Source organism: Xiphophorus couchianus, chromosome 19, assembly GCF_001444195.1.
Source record: "Xiphophorus couchianus chromosome 19, X_couchianus-1.0, whole genome shotgun sequence".
NCBI classification, from domain to species: Eukaryota; Metazoa; Chordata; class Actinopteri; order Cyprinodontiformes; family Poeciliidae; genus Xiphophorus; species Xiphophorus couchianus.
In genome coordinates this window covers 7,985,973-8,003,219 of record NC_040246.1, presented here as the reverse complement: position 1 = coordinate 8,003,219, position 17,247 = coordinate 7,985,973, and the positions used below count along the sequence as shown (strand labels likewise).

Sequence of the window (17,247 nt, the reverse complement as noted above, 5' to 3'; positions counted from 1 at the left end):
TCTTCATTAAGAAGACGGCTACATTCTTGGCCACAGTAACAAGGGCCATTAGATTGATTATCTTGCTTCCACTTCCTGTATAAATTATCGTCAGCTTTCTAGTAACTTCAAGATGGAATTGTGATGAGGTTTGAGAGGTTCTTTAAATATTGTTGATATTAACGGATCTACAGTAAAGCTCTTGAAAAAAAGAGTTGTTTCAAAACACAGAAGTCCGCTTTGGTCATAGCAACTTTCAGACAATTTTATCAACATGCTGCTCTATCCAAGGTGAGCGGGCAGCATACTGAAAAAAAAAAGAAAAAAAGAAAGAAACATGTGAGCTTGTTACAAAGCAAGGTTTTTCCGTTCCTCTTTCAAGTGATGCATTGACCCTTGAGAAGTTTATACTGATAAAACTATACAGTTCACTCAGTCTCTCAGATAGAGTGCATGCCATGGGGAGCAGGTCATGGAAAAGTCTTGAGTTTGACTAAGTGCACTCTCTCTTTTACCCCATCTGTCAGTCCATCTCAGCCTCACTCACTCTGCCACCATGTGCACTCACGTAGACATAACCGTGCATGTGTTCACCCGCAGATACTCTCAGACACACTGACCAGTCTGTGCACACGCATCACAGAAAGCTGAGGTAATTTGTTGCCTCACATCACCTCATAACTGACTTTTAAAAGAAACAAATGACACATGCATGGATTTACAATGCTTTAAAAGGCTATGCCGGAGGATTCAAGAAGCAGAAAATAATGATATACCTAATGTGTTTGGATGTATTACTTACATAGGAATCTTCGGGGAGAAACTTGGTAACATTAAAAAAAAAACTCCCTAAGTCATGGAAAAATGATTAGTGAGTACACAAATAGTTAAAGGTTAGACATAGCTTTCTAGAGGGCGTTTATTTCACGGATTTCAACATTTAAAAACATTCAGATGGCTTCAAAAGTCAACCTTTTAAAAAAAGCAGTTCAAACAGTGCACAAACTGCAGCTTATTTACTCTTTAAACACTTATTTAAACCAGTGAGGGACAAAAATGTGTTTTAATGAACTGTTCAGTGTGTTTTTGAGTTTTACTCAATTCCACCCCATATTAATAATTAAAAGCATGGTGTTTTGCTAAGTTAGTCAGATGAATAAGTGTTAGAGAGTTTTTTTCCATTCTCATAAAGCCTTGAGCATTTCTCGTGAATGGCGATGTGACAACGATAAATGCTCCAATGAGGTTTCTATTTTATCTTATCTTATCATTTGTCATGCTTTTGTATGTAAATAATGGCATTTAAAGCTAATTGACCAGTACAATTAATTACATTTCAAATACACCGTTACTATGAGTAGTGGGTGCTGCATACATATTTTGCCTGTCGTCTCATCCCTTTTCAGACATCCATTTAAAGCTTTACGTGTGTTGCTGATTGGACAGTTGATAAAAATACAACAATCACACTCACTATCAACATAAAAACCAATTCATAATAATTTTGCTCCATATACTCTCTGTGGTTGTCAGGAATCATGTGCCAAAATTGCAACAACCGACAGACGATTCAAGACGAGTCATTAAAGAAATATTGACTTGTAGGATTAACTAGCATTTCATGCGTTCACAACAAATATAGCTATTTGTATATTTGTTTTGATGTAATTAGGTGATCGTTCTGTGTTGCATTGAGGATAAATTAAATTAATTTAGTTGGTAAGGAAATATTGGTATTATTTTAAATACGAAATGCATACGTTCTATAAATAATTTAGAAGTAAATATTTACATGTTAAAAACGTTTAATAAAAAATAATACATAAAACAAATTTATTAGAAACATCATAAGATGTTGAAAGGCAACATGATTTAATTTTAATTGAAATTTAATTATTGCATAATTATATCTGGCAGCATTGCCTTAAAATACATTGCTCAAAGTAAATTGGCGTGACTAACTGCCAGAGATAAGGTGATTTGTTTGTAGTACGGTTGCTTTCAAATAAATTATCTCATGATAAACTGTTGCACAGGAAATTAGAAATAATTTTGAAAACACTGAACAAAACACTTGAGTATTTAAAAAATGGCACATTATAAAAACAAGATATGGGTTTATATTTTTTTTCGTTACTTAATTTAAAGTACTGCAAATAAAAGTACCTATTTTGCAAATGATTTATTTTTTAGATCATGACCCTGGTTACGCTGACATAGTACTTTGCACCAACAGCGCCCCCCTTTGATGGCTATGTGTCAGGACAGGTGAGAGGTAACAAGTTGAGAGGTCATCGTCTATTGATTAGGATAGCAGAAATTTGGATGCGGGTTTTGCTCCGGTCCCAGAGGCTCTAATGATGCCTCACCTCAGCGGTACGAACAGCGGATGCATGAGGGAAACCTGACCGGGAGTGAAGCTGCGCCCAGTAACGCTGCTTTGGCTTAGATTTGTATGCTAGCAGCTGTTAGCAACGTGCTAGCTTTCACTATGTCGCAACTAAGTTCTTGCAGCTAATTTGGGTTCTGAAGTGACTGGCACATTTGAATTTAACTACGGCTGTGTATGGGAAAAAAACAACACAAAAGGTGGGTGTAATTATATTCAACAATACGTCGTGAAAAGCAAGCTGTAACTGCAGCATTATGAACCTAGGCAAACTATAGTTTCTCTTTCATTTGGCTTGCTAAGTTAGCACATTAGCCTAGTTTGGCGTCGTCATAAAGCATTTAACTTTAATTAAACCCAAGCATCACGCGTTTGTAACATAAGCTGACAATTTGTATAATTTGTTTCATTTTTATTACAAGTTTCCTGACACTTACATTTCGTCTATGCTTGTATGTCATTGTTTTAATTGCGCTGTAATTTACCCAGACTGTTATTACTGACTTGGGTGTGTGCTCTGTGATGAAATACCATGTGGCGTTGTTCCAGCTCAAAAGTTCAGGTGCAATTTAGGCTGACCCGCATTTTCGTCCTGGTTTCTCATGGTTCAGCCCCACCCATGGATGGTGGAAAATGTTAGTGCGTTGGAAAATAAATACTCGTGATAACACGTATCGTTGTTATTATGGTGTTGTCTAAACAGCGCTAATCTGTGCATCTGCTGTTTCATAATGAAAGGGAGAGAGATACAATGAAGACAGATGGAAGATCAGAAATTACTGACTGTTGTTTTGGCTCCTGTTTTTTTTTTTTTGACTACTTTGGCAACAACAGTGGCCACACTACAGAGGCAGAGGAAAGGCTCTCTGCTCAACCTCTCACCTTCAAGCTGAGCGAGGTTGGTGGCATCAACCAACTCACTCACTTTTTGGTTACCTAGCAACACCCTGTTTGGTAACAGGTGTAGCTGCAATTTCAGGTTTTGCCACTGTGCCTCATAAACACTTAAAAGTAAAACAACAGCGTGAAGTGAAGGGAGGAAATGACAGCAAGAGCTCGGGAGGAAACTGTTCTTAAAAAAGGAGAGAATATTTCAGCTATTTAAAACAAAAAGCTAAATCGACTGATATGAAACCCTAATATTGTGATGTTTTTTAGCTTTATTGCCCAGCCCCATTGTAATGTGTTAATATTAACATAAACATACAGTGCTTTAAAAATAAAATGTAGGAGTTTCTCCACTTACAGATTTATTCAGTTTTGCCTTTACATATAAATTCAAGCAAAATTCAAAATCAGACAAACATAACCTGATTAAAAAGAATGCTGTTCTAAGTCATGATTTTGTTTACTATGGAAAAAAGGGCTCGTCCAAAGAAACAGAAACAAACCTAAGTCTTATGTGGAAGAATATTCCTCTCTAAGCATAACAACTGTTTGTGCCACCTTTTGCATCAGGCATTGTCAGTAGCTGCCTGTGAGTCCTTTACTTTACCATTGAGGAATTTTGCTCTAATTCCTCCAAATTAAACAGTATGTTTAAGATCATAATACGGCTCCTTCACATACTCTTTTTCTCAAATACTGTCACTTTTATGGCACTGTCATGATATGCACACCTTCCAGAAAGTCCCACTTTCGTCTTGTCAGTCTACAGAATATTTCCCCAAATGTCTTGGGGATCATCAGAATGTTGTCTAGCAAATGTGAGAGGCGCCTTAGTGTTCTTTTTGCTCGGCAGTGGTTTATGCCTGGGAACTGTCCCATGGAGACCATTTCCATAACCACAGTTTTGTTCTTTTTAAATTAAGAGTACAGACCTCAACAGAACTGATGAGGGCTAATGAGGGTCATTCTTACCGGAAAGTGAAGCTTTACTTAACATTGTGAAGAATAGAAAACTCAGAACAAGCCAGCCTGTGCTCTGCTGCTAAACTTAAGAGCTTATTAATAGACTCTTTTTCACCACCAGGAAATTATAAATGGAGTCACTAACGTTAACAGTGGCCTCTGTCCACAAAGCAGGATGTGAAACTATCTTGTGCATTTCCTGTAAAACCTAAAAAAAAAATGTTTAGTTTTGAGTAATTTTCTATCTATTTTCTTGCCCTTTTTAGTTTATTTAGAAAAATTCCGGTGGAAATTATTTAAAAAGTACTTCTTCGAACGAATATTAACCTTATCAGTGTACTGCGGAAAACCAGATTTTTCCACTGCTTGACTCTTCACAAGAAATTTAACAGGCCACTCAGGTGCATTATGTCAGCAGAGGTTTTGTGACATGTTCCCAGTAAACTTTTAACAGTGGGACCTTTTTTTAAGTTGTGTAAAAGTCTATAAAGGCTTCTTTTGAAATGATCAATTAGATAAACTTATTAGTTTGCATGTTGTTGGAAACGCAGTAAGGCCATTGTGTACTCTCGTGTTGATGCAAATCGGAAGTAGTTTTAGATAGTAGATAAAGGGTCGATAGAGATGCTCAGATGAGGCTTGTACAGGCTGCCAATTTCTGGATTTCTTTAAATACTGACCTGCAGGCATTTTGATTTCCTTTCCAAGCATTAGTCAAATAAACCTATTTGTGTATACAGTTAAGCAGATAAATGTAACAAAGATTGACCATAAAAGGGGAAGAAGTGGACTGCAGATTCCAAATCTACAGGGGGTGTAGATTTGGAATCCATGAAAACAAAAGCGATGAACGGATTCCAAGATTATAACAAACTATCATATTTATGTGCACTAAAAATGTGGGAGTTTTCAGTTTTGATGCATTTTATGAACAGGAAAGAACAGTCCTCAGATTGCTCCAAGTCAGTGAATGGTTCAGGTAGAGCACATTTAATTGACCTTAAGTATGAGGTGTCCTTAGATTTTCTGCACCACTTACTTCATTCATGTGCCTTTTTTCATCTCTCTTTATTTCTCACACAAATGAACAAACCACTTGAAGCTCATTGTTTAGCCGAGACAAGGTTGAACTTTTGACTCTGCTTTGCTGGGATGTCTGAATTTAGCCTAACTGTAGGAATGCTACATCGCTGCCAGAATATCCAGACTTGGACACTGAAGAGTATGTTGGGAGTTTTGTGCGGCTGTATTTGGGCAAGTGTTTTCAGGATTATTTCTATGGTGATTTAAATACATTTGTAGCCAACGAAATGGATGAGACTTGCGAAGCGCTCGAGTGTTTCTAGTCTTGGTTTATGAAAACAAAGGTTTCCGTGGATGCGTTACGTAAATTGTTACTTCCCTGGTGTTTGTGTATTGCAGAGCGAAATGTGTTTCGGATTTCATAATGCTGTTGACTTTTCATACCCCTGGCTCCAGGTGTATTATTCCTAACACTACACAAGACTGCATTTCTTCCAGCAGACACCCAAAGGTGTGTTTTTTGCATTTGCTGAGAATTAAACTGTAGCAGTTGTGCTGAGTGAGGCTGTTATCCTCTCTTGTCAGTTCTGCCTCACATTTTCCATCATTAAGCCAAGTAACCCTTAAACCCTTATTGCCGGCATAATCATACACACAAACATGCTTGCATTACTTAAATGTACCCTGAGCCACTGTGGTCGCTGCCATGAGAACTGCTGTGTCATGCTCCCAAAGAGAGTGTCAACAAGGGCAAGATAATGAGTGAGTGCTTTAAACCCAAGAGTTTATGCAATTATGAGAGTAATTGAGGTGGAAATGTGTGAGCTGCAGGTTATAGAGGAGAGGGAAACACCTGGTGGGTGATAAAGCTCCCAAAAGCACCAGAATTGACTTGCTGCGTCAGCATGGGGCTTGATTCGGTTCAGGTCCTCATGGTGAAATATGCAAAACATGATTCCATTGGTTTTATTTGCATGTTACACAACCAATGTAAAATCTTTTATCAAAGCCACATTTGTTTGTTGAAGATATTAAAATCAAAACAATAACTCTACTTTATTTTTCAACTGTCGTGTTCATCTAGGAAATAAAGTGTACTTTTAACATGGTTTGACTTAAAAACTAGGATTTAAAAAGTCGGGTAAAACCTGTTGTCAAAAAATATATTGTGAACTTAGGTTAGATTGATGTGTTAGATTGGTGCTTTCCTGCTTCAAAGCAGGAAAGCACCAATTTAGGCAAAAATAAAATACCCATATCTGATATTTTAAATCTAAATCATGGTCAAAAAAAGTCTTAAAACATAAAAACATATTTAAAGTTCAAATATTTCAATTGAAATCTTTTTGATGAGTCGGAAATATATTCTTTCTAAAACAAGAAAAATATTTAGAAGTTGATGTTAACTGTGCCACGCTTTTAGGTACAGTTTGTTTAAAAGTCACAGACGAGAGATACGGTCATTAGAAATCAGCTTAGACCTTCACTTATCAAAGGGAAAACCTCACGTTTGCAACATTTGCAGTAGAAGCTGTTGTCCCTCTGATGTCATTGAAATGATATGGGATCCTCAGTCACCAGATATGTCCTGGACAACTGAAGGTCCTTAGTTTTGGTTTTAAATTCCTGAAGCATGACAGCTCAGCTCTCTTTCCACACGGATCCAGTGGCGCTCGCGTTGCCTCCACTGACTAAAAGGCACATAATGAACACACAGAACGTTGATGTGGTTTCAATCAGAATACTTCAAGAGCAATAAACTCATTGCTTTCCATTTTCCTCTCAAACAAACCATGTGAAGCTAGTTTACTAATGCATTATTTTATCAGAATAGGTTCAACCAAACTTGATTTTGTGACTTTTAGACTCCCAATTTATCACCCATCGTCAAAAAAGGTCCCCTATTTACATTCCACGCTTGGAATGTCTGGTCTGGATTTTCCACTGTTTGTGGGAAAATATGTCCGATGATCTCCAGCACCGCAGTTGTTATTGTAGATGAAAGTGTCAATAATCATGTTTGTTTCATGTTGCAAATGTTCCAAGTGAAGAATAAATTACACACGCGCATGAACTGTCAAAAGTTTGGATGTAACATCCGTGTATCTTAGAAGAAGTAGACTTTTCTATTAAATGGTCTCTTTAGTGATGGTGTCATTTTCTTTGAGTAAATAAAATTTTCGTTTGTCTTGTCTGTTACAGATGGCTGTGTCAGCGCGGGGCCTCTTCTTCATTATGGCACTATTTTTAGGTAGTTTCTTCGGAAGTATTGTCATGCTGGGTCCAGTTCTGCCGCTCATGCTGCTATCGCCGGCTTGGTACCGCTGGCTTACGGATCGAATCGTTGCTACCTGGCTCACCCTCCCTGTGGTATGTACCTAAGCTTAAGATGCTGACAGTTTGCATTCTATCAACTTCACGTAAACTTCCCATTTGGATTAGTTTTTAAAGACTGAGTAGAACAAAGCACTGTTGAGTCTTGATAAAGTGAGAAAAGCTACGAAAAGAGGATTATTGTTTCCCTCTTGTAGCTCCTCTTTCCATCCGTCCTTTTCTTTGGCTCACATTCTCTCTCTCTTCTCGGTAGTCTTTGTTGGAGTTGGTGTTTGGGGTGAAGGTGGTGATCACCGGGGATGGCTTCGTACCTGGAGAGCGCAGCGTGATCATCATGAATCACCGCACCCGTCTTGACTGGATGTTCCTCTGGTGTTGTCTGCTCAGGTACAGCTACCTTCGCCTGGAAAAGATCTGCCTCAAGGCTGCTCTCAAGGCCTTGCCCGGCTTCGGTGTGTATGCACTGGGTCCCCTGCCCTTCTCCACACACACTCGCGTACACAAACACTCTTTGGCACACTTATGCAACATGGCTTCTGCTTTACATGGCATTTCTGACAAATGTAATTGCATAACAGATTACAGTACAACATTAAGGGCTGGAGCCATCCATTGTTTCTCCATTTTTTTAAAGGCACAGAATGTTTTTTCCTTATTTTGTAATATTTAAGCTTGCCTGTAGCAGTTGTTTCCTCAATTTATCATCAAATCATGAAGTAAGCATTATATAATATAAATATGGAGTACTGCAAAACTGTGATGTGGGGAGGTTTTTGATGGCCTAAAATAAATGTATGCAAAATTTTGAAAGCATGGCGCTCATTTGTATTCAGTCCACCTGAATCATTACAATCAAGAAATTGAACAGAAAGGTAAGGCGAAGGGCTGAAACATGGAGTAACAGCATCATGCTGTGAGGATGCTTTTCTTCAACAGTAACAGAAAACTTGTTCAAAGTTGATGAGGTGGACCTGACCCCTGGGAAAAGATGAGACTGGTTCACCTTCCCGCATGACGGCTCCTGGAATGCAACCAGAGCTCTTTAGATCAAAGCATTTTTATGCTTCAGAATGTCCCAGTCAAAGTCCACAGCTAAATCCAGGACTTACAAATTAATCTTTGAATCATGCAACCTTTCTGTTTTAATCTTTTTTACTTTAGTGTGTAGATGTGCAGAGACGTGCATTCAAATGTTTCTTTGTGTTGATGCTAACATGATCAACTATAACTAACAGTGTCTTCTGAAAGGTACGTTAAGGGTGCATTCGGACCAACCCAGGATTAGAGTCCTGAATCAGACTCTATTCCGTTTGTCGAAAAAGTCTGATTTTTTGGGGAGGTCAGAATGCAAATTTGAATTCCAAAACGGACTCAAAAAGCGAACTCCGCTCCGTCTAAAAACCTAGGTCTCGGTCCGGTTGTAGTGAACTCTAAAATGGTAGAAAACCTGTATGAATGCAACCTGACTAGAGACCTTTAAAAAACCAGGAAGTTAGCAACAGTGCAGGACATTCTGGTCAATATATTACTCTCTGCTCTGCGGGTTAACGAAGATGTTGTGTCGGTTGTCATGGCAACGGGTCTGCGTGCTGACACAGAAAGTGAGGAGAAGCAAAATATAAATGGTTAAATGGTTTAAAGTTGTTTTACTGTTTATCAGCTTAAATCCCCATTGCTGTGGCGCTCTGCAGCTGCTGTGATTTTTAAACCTCTAATAAATGACAAAAACGGGACTAATTGCCTCGTTTGTTTGAACATTTAATCATCAAATAGGATGACATATTTCATATATAAAGTATATGAGTCAGGTTTTGTTACATTTTGACAAACTAATAAAATTAACAGCAGCAATTATGTAATTAGCAATATAAAAGAGCAATTTGCTTAGTCCTCTTGCATCTTGATAGAAATCAAACTGCTTATAGATTTATATCAAGGGAGAATACTTACAAACATCAGCAATTTTCTCAGCTTTACTTTAAGTCATATTTATAGAAATCTGGTAAGAAATAAAGGCACTACGATCATGTTGTGACAGATTCCTGCTCATCCCGCATTGGAACAGCCTGTTTTAGTGGACAGAGTCACCGCGTAGTAATGGCGCCTGCAGGAGCGTCGCTAGCGTTAGCGGCTAGCAGGCGATGTCCAAACTAGTAACGTATATCAATGAAGAAATCCTACAACCGCTAAAATTTGACACCGCTCTGTTTTTGTTTACTTTTTGTGAAGAAGGAAGTTGTGCTGGTCTTCTTAAGAGGTTTTGTGTCGATTTCTTCAGTCGTTTGACTCCGTGCAGTGTGAATGCTAACTACAGTTCTGAAAATTTAACAAATGTTGCAATTTTAGTCCCCAATCGAACCGAGTCTACCGGACTATCTGGTCTGAATGCACCCTTAATTACAAATGAACGATGATTCAAGAAATTTGCACAGTGTTTTATGTTTAACAAGCCAGATAAAGCATACTCCTGAAACGACAGAATATATATATTTGGAGGTATATCTAAAGGTAAATTCACCTCCAATAAGTGGCTTTTCAAGCAGATGTTTCAGATCATAAAAACTTTAAGAGACTTTAGTTATACAGACTAGATTTCCAAATGTAGTGCGTTAAGTTTTAAGCACCAGGTGTTAGAAAGAAATGCAGGCCTGTTAAAAATTAACAACTTATCGGTTATGTGTGGAAACTTTGTGTACTTTACAGGTTGGGCAATGCAGGTGGCCTGTTTTGTTTTCATTCAGCGTCGCTGGGAGATGGACAAGGCACATTTGGAAAACATGCTGGACTACTTCTGTGACATCAGAGAGCCCCTGCAGCTGTTATTGTTCCCAGAGGGGACAGACCTCACAGGTGAGATGTAAACAGTGCAGTTTTTTTGTAGGGTGACTTGGCTTGCCTCTGTCGGAGTCGTCAGGCTCTGCATGAATGTTCAAAACATGGCACCGGCACTACGAGACGTGATTCAGGCACTGACACTGTTATGCAAGGACAATTTCAAGGTGCAAAACCGTCCCTAAATCCCTCGACATGTCCTCGACAATGTTATTACAACAAGAGGGTTCTGATCTCTCAGGCCAGGCAGGATTTGACTTTTTGCTTAAAGCCCCTGGACACCACAGCTAAACTAATCAAAGCCCCGAGTCGCTGTCCTTTAGGGCAGCTAAACCTCTTCACTGATCACGTCATGAAGGACTTCTGTCTGAGCTTTACGTATTGTTTTACACTTGTCCCACTGCGTGTGTGTGTTCCTGTGCATATTTGTGTTTAAGCCTCTTAAATCTAAAGGCTTAATTTGACACATTAAACCAGAGTATGAAGGAGTTCTGTTCTTGCATCTTAAGCAGAAGTTAAATACTCCCTTAATTCTTCATTCTAGAGGTTTATGTTTAGGAATAAAATGTCTAAATGACTTCATGTGCCACCTGTGGGACTTGTGATTTTTAATTTATAACACCCGTGTGACCCCAGACTTTAATATACTTCAGGTGATTTTATGTGATATGCCTAGAAGTGCATAAACGAAAAGTGGAAAGAACATGACGCATTGTGATTTTTTTCCTGTCGTGTTCTCTATTAAACGACTGAGGCTTACACAGAACAGCTGTATTTATGCTGGGATTGAATTAGACCCAGGTGGACACTGTTTAACAAACAGTGGACAGTTGAAGGAGGGTAGTTTCATTTATTGGCCTACATTGGCCGAGTTAACATTCCTCTAAGCTGTGGAGGAATGTTAACTTGACACACTGTACCCAGTGTGAAACGTGGTGGCAGCATCATGGTGTGGGTATAATTTTCTCCATCAGGGTAACAATACCAAGAATAAAGCCAAATCTATAATAGAAATGTATAGATCAGAGCAAATTTAATGTGAGAGTGGTTGTATTCAGTTTTAGTAAAGGGGGAAGACTTTAAATGCAAACCGCACTTCAGGTTTTCAGTTTCACTATTATGCACTACTTTATATTGGTCTTATCATATGACATCTTGTGAAAATGCATTAAGGCTTGTAGTTGTAATGTGACAAAAATGTGGGGAAAAAAGTAAAAAGAGGGGGAAATATTAATTTTCTAATAACTGATTATTCTTTGAATTACCATTATGCTTATTTTAACTTCAAATCAATGAGTTTCAAAATAAATATGTAAATGTTAATGTAGCTGAACAATATTCAACTTATCTTCTAACCAGCAAACCTTAAATGTCCAATGATGAGTAACAGGATGAAGCATCTTTCGGAGATTTTTTTCATTTTTAAATTTTGTGTGTTCCCTGCAGAGGACACGAAAGCAAAGAGTGATGCATTCGCTGCGCAGAATAACCTTCCAAAAATGGAGTATGTGCTTCATCCCCGCTCCACCGGATTCACCTTCATTGTGGACAAACTGAGAAAAGGTCAGGATGAGCTGCTTGCTTTCGAGATTATGCAACGTCCATATTCAACATGATGACAGTGCACTTGCGGTCAGCCTGTGGTCAGATGACAGACGCGTGCGTTTTTAGCTGATTAATATTTGTTACAGTAAAAGTAAACAGGCCACAAAGCCCGTGATCGCCACGGAAATCTTCCATCAGCAAACCGATGATGACTGTACTTATTCCAGTGACGTTTACAGAGCAGAGCTCGTACCTGTTATTATTTTAAGTCCCAGACTTGTGCTCCATCCCACTGCCAGCCTTCATAGCTCCCCTGAGATTCTCACGTTTCTGCATCAGCTAATTCTGGAAGCATGCACCCCCCCCCCAACCTCTCCTCCCCTATAGGGAGGTCTTTAATACCACATCTGGCGCTTCTGTCTCACCCCCATTCGCACTGTTTGCTGATGATGACACTAACTCTCCTAGCAGGTGTTGTGATATCATATGACTTAGCTAATTCTCCGCCTCTTGTCTTTGCGCAGCAGACTGATGACACGCGCACGCTGTCTTCGTCCAGCTCTACTGTTCCCCGCCCGTCTCTATTTTTACCTAAGCTGTGCAGGATCGGGCGCTGCCAGGTGTCCCCTCATGCGTCTGATATTTAATTTAGCCTTCCCTGCTTATTATAAGGGCACTGCAGATATGCAGTGCTGTAGAGGTTGTTGTGGCTTTAAATCAGCTGCGTCTAATGGGCTAATAAATCTTGATTTTAATTGAAAAGGGTGGACGTATGGAAACGCAGGGGATTAGCACATGTATCACTAACCTTTATCAGATTTTTTAAAAAATTAGTTACCACACATTCTGTCGGTTGTTTTTTTGTTTTCTTTTTAAATGTGTCCTGTCCAGCAGTGTGGCACTCAGAACTGTTGTCAGAGAGTCAAGGTGAGAACCAAGAGATTTACTTTCACAAGCGACGCATTCGCCGTGAAAACTTTATTAGAAATTGCTTTGGGTTTACTTCAAATGTAATAGATGAAAAAAAAAAATGGAGAAAGGTGGGGAAGAGTTGTAAAAGGAAGGAAGTAGGTAGCAGTAGTGGAGATAAAGCATAGAGAGAGCACAAGTCAACTCCCTTGAAGTCTTCCTGTAGACCTGCAGAAAGAGAAAACAAAAACCCATGAAACCAAAACAACAAACGTATGTAATAATAACAGTTATAACATCATTGGAAAGTACATGGTAACACAGGATGTATTTAGTGGCAACTGCAGTCCAAGTGAGAGTGTGCCTAACCAACATCTGGATCTAAACACCTGTTGGTTCGTGAATTAAAGAGCCACAATGGTGGAAGTTTTTAGTTTTAATGCATTTAAATAATAGGAAAACATTCAGATTTTTCAGTATTTGGCCGGTCGATTTTAAGAGAAAAATATGTATCTCTGCCTCGCCGATTAATTTATCTTAGATGGAAATAAATCTCCTGTCTTGCCATATCAACATCTCCCCCTTTTGATTATTTCTTCCTCCTTTTGCAGGAGACAACCTGGATGCCGTCCATGACATCACAGTGGCGTACCCCAAGAACATCCCGCAGACAGAGCGTCACCTCGTTTTAGGAGAATTCCCTCGCGAGATCCACTTTCACGTCCGCCGCTATCCGGTTTCTTCGCTCCCGTCCTCGTCTGCGGAGTTGGAGTCTTGGTGTCGAGAGCGCTGGGCAGAGAAGGAGAGCCGTCTGCGCGACTTCTACTCGGGCCAGCCTCGGGGCTTCGACAGGGACGGCGTCGCGCGAGTGCCGCCTTGTAAGTCGGAGCTGCGGGTGGGTCTGATCAAAGCGGCCTCGCTGATGTACTGGAGCAGCTTCATCGCTTTCTGCTTCGCTGGCCTGTGGCTCTGGTCTTCCTTCAGGCTCTATGCCCTGGTTATGATTGTAGTGTTCACCGTCCAGCAGAAGCTGGCTGGAGGGCTGGAGCTGATTGAGATGGCTTGCCATCGATACTGGAAGGTAAAAGCGCAGGAAAGAAAGATGCAGTAGAGAGGGAGGCACTGTTTTAATTGGGGAGAAGAAGTTTTCACCAATAACCAGCGAAGGAGTTTCAAGCTGATCAGTGAGCTGATCTGAATCCCTTTGAGGAACAGAAGCTTTTCTGCCTCAGAGAGTAACAAGTGCATCTTCAGATTACAGTGGAGAGATTACATTGCTGGCAAAGAATAAAAAGAGGAATGCTGGGTGTATCTATCCTTGCTGGGCTCAAGGAATTCATCACATGTGATGTTCCACTTGACCTTCGTGCAGTCAGGGTGAGAAGAAAGTACAGTCTGTTATTTTAAGTGTGAACCTCTAAATGATTTCATATTTAGCAAATTATTTAGAGATTCCAGTATCATACTTTTTGTTTTTTCTTAATGGCAAACCTGGGAATTTAGATAGATTGCACTTTCTTTTTACCACGACTGTATATACCACTCTGCACAATCCTTCTTAATTAAGTTGCTGTTTGTGTTTTACCGGTTTTATGTTGTCTGTGTTTAAACTTGATTGTTTAGGGTGTCTGTGTGGAAATCTGTCACGAAACAGTTGGTATTTCTTATATTTCTATGCCTACAAAACCTGTTTTATTGTATGCTATGTTGCCATTGGTTTTAGATAATGAATGGAGCAGAGCCATATTATTGTCCACCTGTATTTGTGTATGTATGATGACTTGACTTTGACCATCATTCAAAAAAAAGCACTAGTGGTTGAACTTTTTACTAGCTGTGCATCAAGGAAAGAAATAGTTTAATTCCCAGAGATTTATTATACAGTATATGTTTAGAATTGGGTATGCGGTGTCATGCAGGGTCTTGATGCCCCTTGAAGCTTTTGATTTTTTTATTCCCCCCCCCCACATTAAGACCTCAATGTTTTTATTAGGATTTTATGTGAAAGACTAACATGCATCCCAGTAGGGCACCAGGACTGCTAAAGTCCTCGGTACTCCTCTGATTGTGAGTACACTCTGTGACATTTTATTTATTTTCCTCTTCCTTCCTGAGTGCACAACTGGTAGTTGTCCGCCGGCATCTCGACTACTTTACCAATTAATGCTCTCCTTGCCTGGCCCGGTTTACATGGACAGCAGGGCCTGTGCAGTTGTGCCATGCTCTTTCAATTTAAAGATGAGCAGTGGAACATTACGCCATGAATTGTTTACAGCTCAGGATATCGCTTTATTTCCTACCCTGTCGGCTTTTCGTGTTGGTCCTCGCGGTCCTGTTTCTTCAGGAATGTTTTCTAAAATATTTCAGAGGCCCTCGCGTAGCAGCTGAATTGAATCCAAGCTATTGGTTGCACTGGATTTTATTTCCAGGTGTCGGAGTAAATGAGGCTGAAAAAGGTCAGGTTAGGAACTGTTTTTAGATATTACTTTCCACATATATGTACCACTTTATATTGGTCCGTCATATAAAATCCCAACATATTACATTGTAGAACAGTACAAGGGATATTGAATACTCTTGCAAGGCACTGTAATTACCCTGTTATAATAGGTTTTGCTCCCTCAAGAGAACTTTCTCTCATTATCATAGAAGCCCTAATTGCTCAAGTTGATTTTGCACAGAAAAACCAAAGGTGAGAAATGGATAAATGATGTGAAAACAAAACAAAACAAACAAACAAACAAAAAATAACAAATAACCAAACAGAATGTAGTCTTTCTCGTCAGGGAGGATCATCTTCATCGACCGCAGACCAAGCTGCAGCTCGCTTGTGTTGTTACAAAATCAACAATCGAACATGCGAGCGGCTGCAAAAGCGTAGGAGTTTTGAGTTTTAAGCCCTCATCCTGGGAATGAAACGATGCCTTGTTCAGGCAGGTTCTGGGGAAGGAGGAATGTCCTGTTGAGGCAACATTACCCCTCGATGTGCAGAGCGGTCCAGAGTAACCAGACTTGGAGTGGAAAAACGGCCCTGAGGTCAGCCTAATCCAAAAAAGCCCTGTAATGCCCACCTCTGCATGTGTCCCTCTCCCCTGGACTGGCATCGATGTGCCTGCTAAACTCAATTAGCAAGTGACAGTTGAGAAAGCTACTGTATTTATGCCAAAAAAGGACTGAAACTAAAACCAGTAGGGCGCAGTGCTTCACCCGCACACCCCTTGTCTCAAACCTCATTGATTCTGTAATAAAGAAGTAACTTTCTCCTTAGGTAGCCGTATATAGTAACTTCTGTACGGCGTGTATCCACCACACAAGTGTCTTTTTCTTTTTTTTTTTTTAAATCTGGAGTTCCTTTTATTTAAACACTAAAAATGGTTGATTCCTATCACTGTGATGCAGCTGTGTTAGCAGTTTTATTATCCACGAGTAAAGGCTTATATGGTCCTACATATATATTTTATGTAGGAGCCAGCCTCAATCTCCAAACATTCTCTGTTATGTTGTCTGTTTTACAATTGCTTGCAGATGCTGGACTTCCTAGAAGTCACCGTCCTCAGGTAAACAGTGTGGACACCATGAAAAGGCGGTCTCTTACATGTATCTCAATAAATCTCTATCACCTCATTAAAAGCCTCCGGTGTTTGTTTTGTGTCCTGTTGAGTACATAAACTTAAATTTAACTGATGCATCTCAGTAAAATGGAGTATTTTAGAAGAGGAAATTCAGTTCCAACAGCGTTTATGCAAGTGCTTATTTTTTAGGGTTACGGCTCACAGCCAACAAAAACCACAAATTCTGTTTCTCCAAAAACAAATAACTGCAGGCTCACTGAAACACTACTGACTGCTGAAACTTCACAACCTTTCCTAAAGACCGGGAGTATCTAAATAATTATGACCTCAACTGAAGAATGATATGAAACTGGCCTTTTTGAACAAGCAGATGGACACTTCCAGGATTTCCACTTTAAATTACAATTAAAATCAAAAAATGTTATCTTTGGCAAACTACTGCTCTTTTATTAATGCTTCTTTCCTTCACTTTATGGTTGCTCTTCAACTTTTACTCTAAAGCAGAATTGGCTAAACATAGCAAACGATTTAATAGACATAGTGACCAGTATCTAAACAAAACATTCTAAACTAAAATAGAAAAACATCCATCCAAAAAAATCAGAAAACTGCTATAACCATGCCTATTCATATTTCAAACATAAGAGGATCTATGTTGATTCATAAATCCCATCAAAAATTTTACTTATGTCATAAAAATGCTGCATTTTTAGCTTATTGAAGAGAAAATTAGCATAATAAAGAACGTGCACTACAGTTATTTTCTCTCATTTTTGAGGCCTGTGACCGCTTTCAACTTAATGACCTTTGTAC

At 39.4% G+C, this 17,247-nt stretch overlaps 1 protein-coding gene across 2 annotated transcripts; it reads left to right on the top strand.

Annotated features, from left to right (window-relative positions):
* Positions 1–2,222: 2,222 nt before the first annotated feature.
* On the top strand, positions 2,223–13,973 carry lclat1 (lysocardiolipin acyltransferase 1). 2 transcript variants are annotated; one of them, XM_027999845.1, is made up of 6 exons: positions 2,223–2,568; positions 7,445–7,612; positions 7,830–8,028; positions 10,280–10,426; positions 11,855–11,971; positions 13,474–13,973. In XM_027999845.1, the coding sequence occupies exons 2-6, from the start codon at positions 7,445–7,447 to the stop codon at positions 13,971–13,973; spliced, it is 1,131 nt and encodes a 376-aa protein (XP_027855646.1). In that variant the 5' UTR covers positions 2,223–2,568. The 2 variants fall into 2 exon arrangements, with proteins under 2 accessions (XP_027855646.1, XP_027855647.1); XM_027999846.1 differs by lacking the exon at positions 2,223–2,568 and adding an exon at positions 3,248–3,266.
* The last annotated feature ends 3,274 nt before the right edge of the window (positions 13,974–17,247 follow it).

Excerpts from the sequence above, each read along its gene's own strand:
- lclat1 (XM_027999845.1), top strand. The coding sequence starts at position 7,445 with ATGGCTGTGTCAGCGCGGGGCCTCTTCTTCATTATGGCACTATTTTTA. Across the intron at positions 7,613-7,829 it reads CCTGGCTCACCCTCCCTGTG|TCTTTGTTGGAGTTGGTGTT; the intron begins GTATGTACCTAA and ends TCTTCTCGGTAG. Across the intron at positions 11,972-13,473 it reads TGTGGACAAACTGAGAAAAG|GAGACAACCTGGATGCCGTC; the intron begins GTCAGGATGAGC and ends CTCCTTTTGCAG.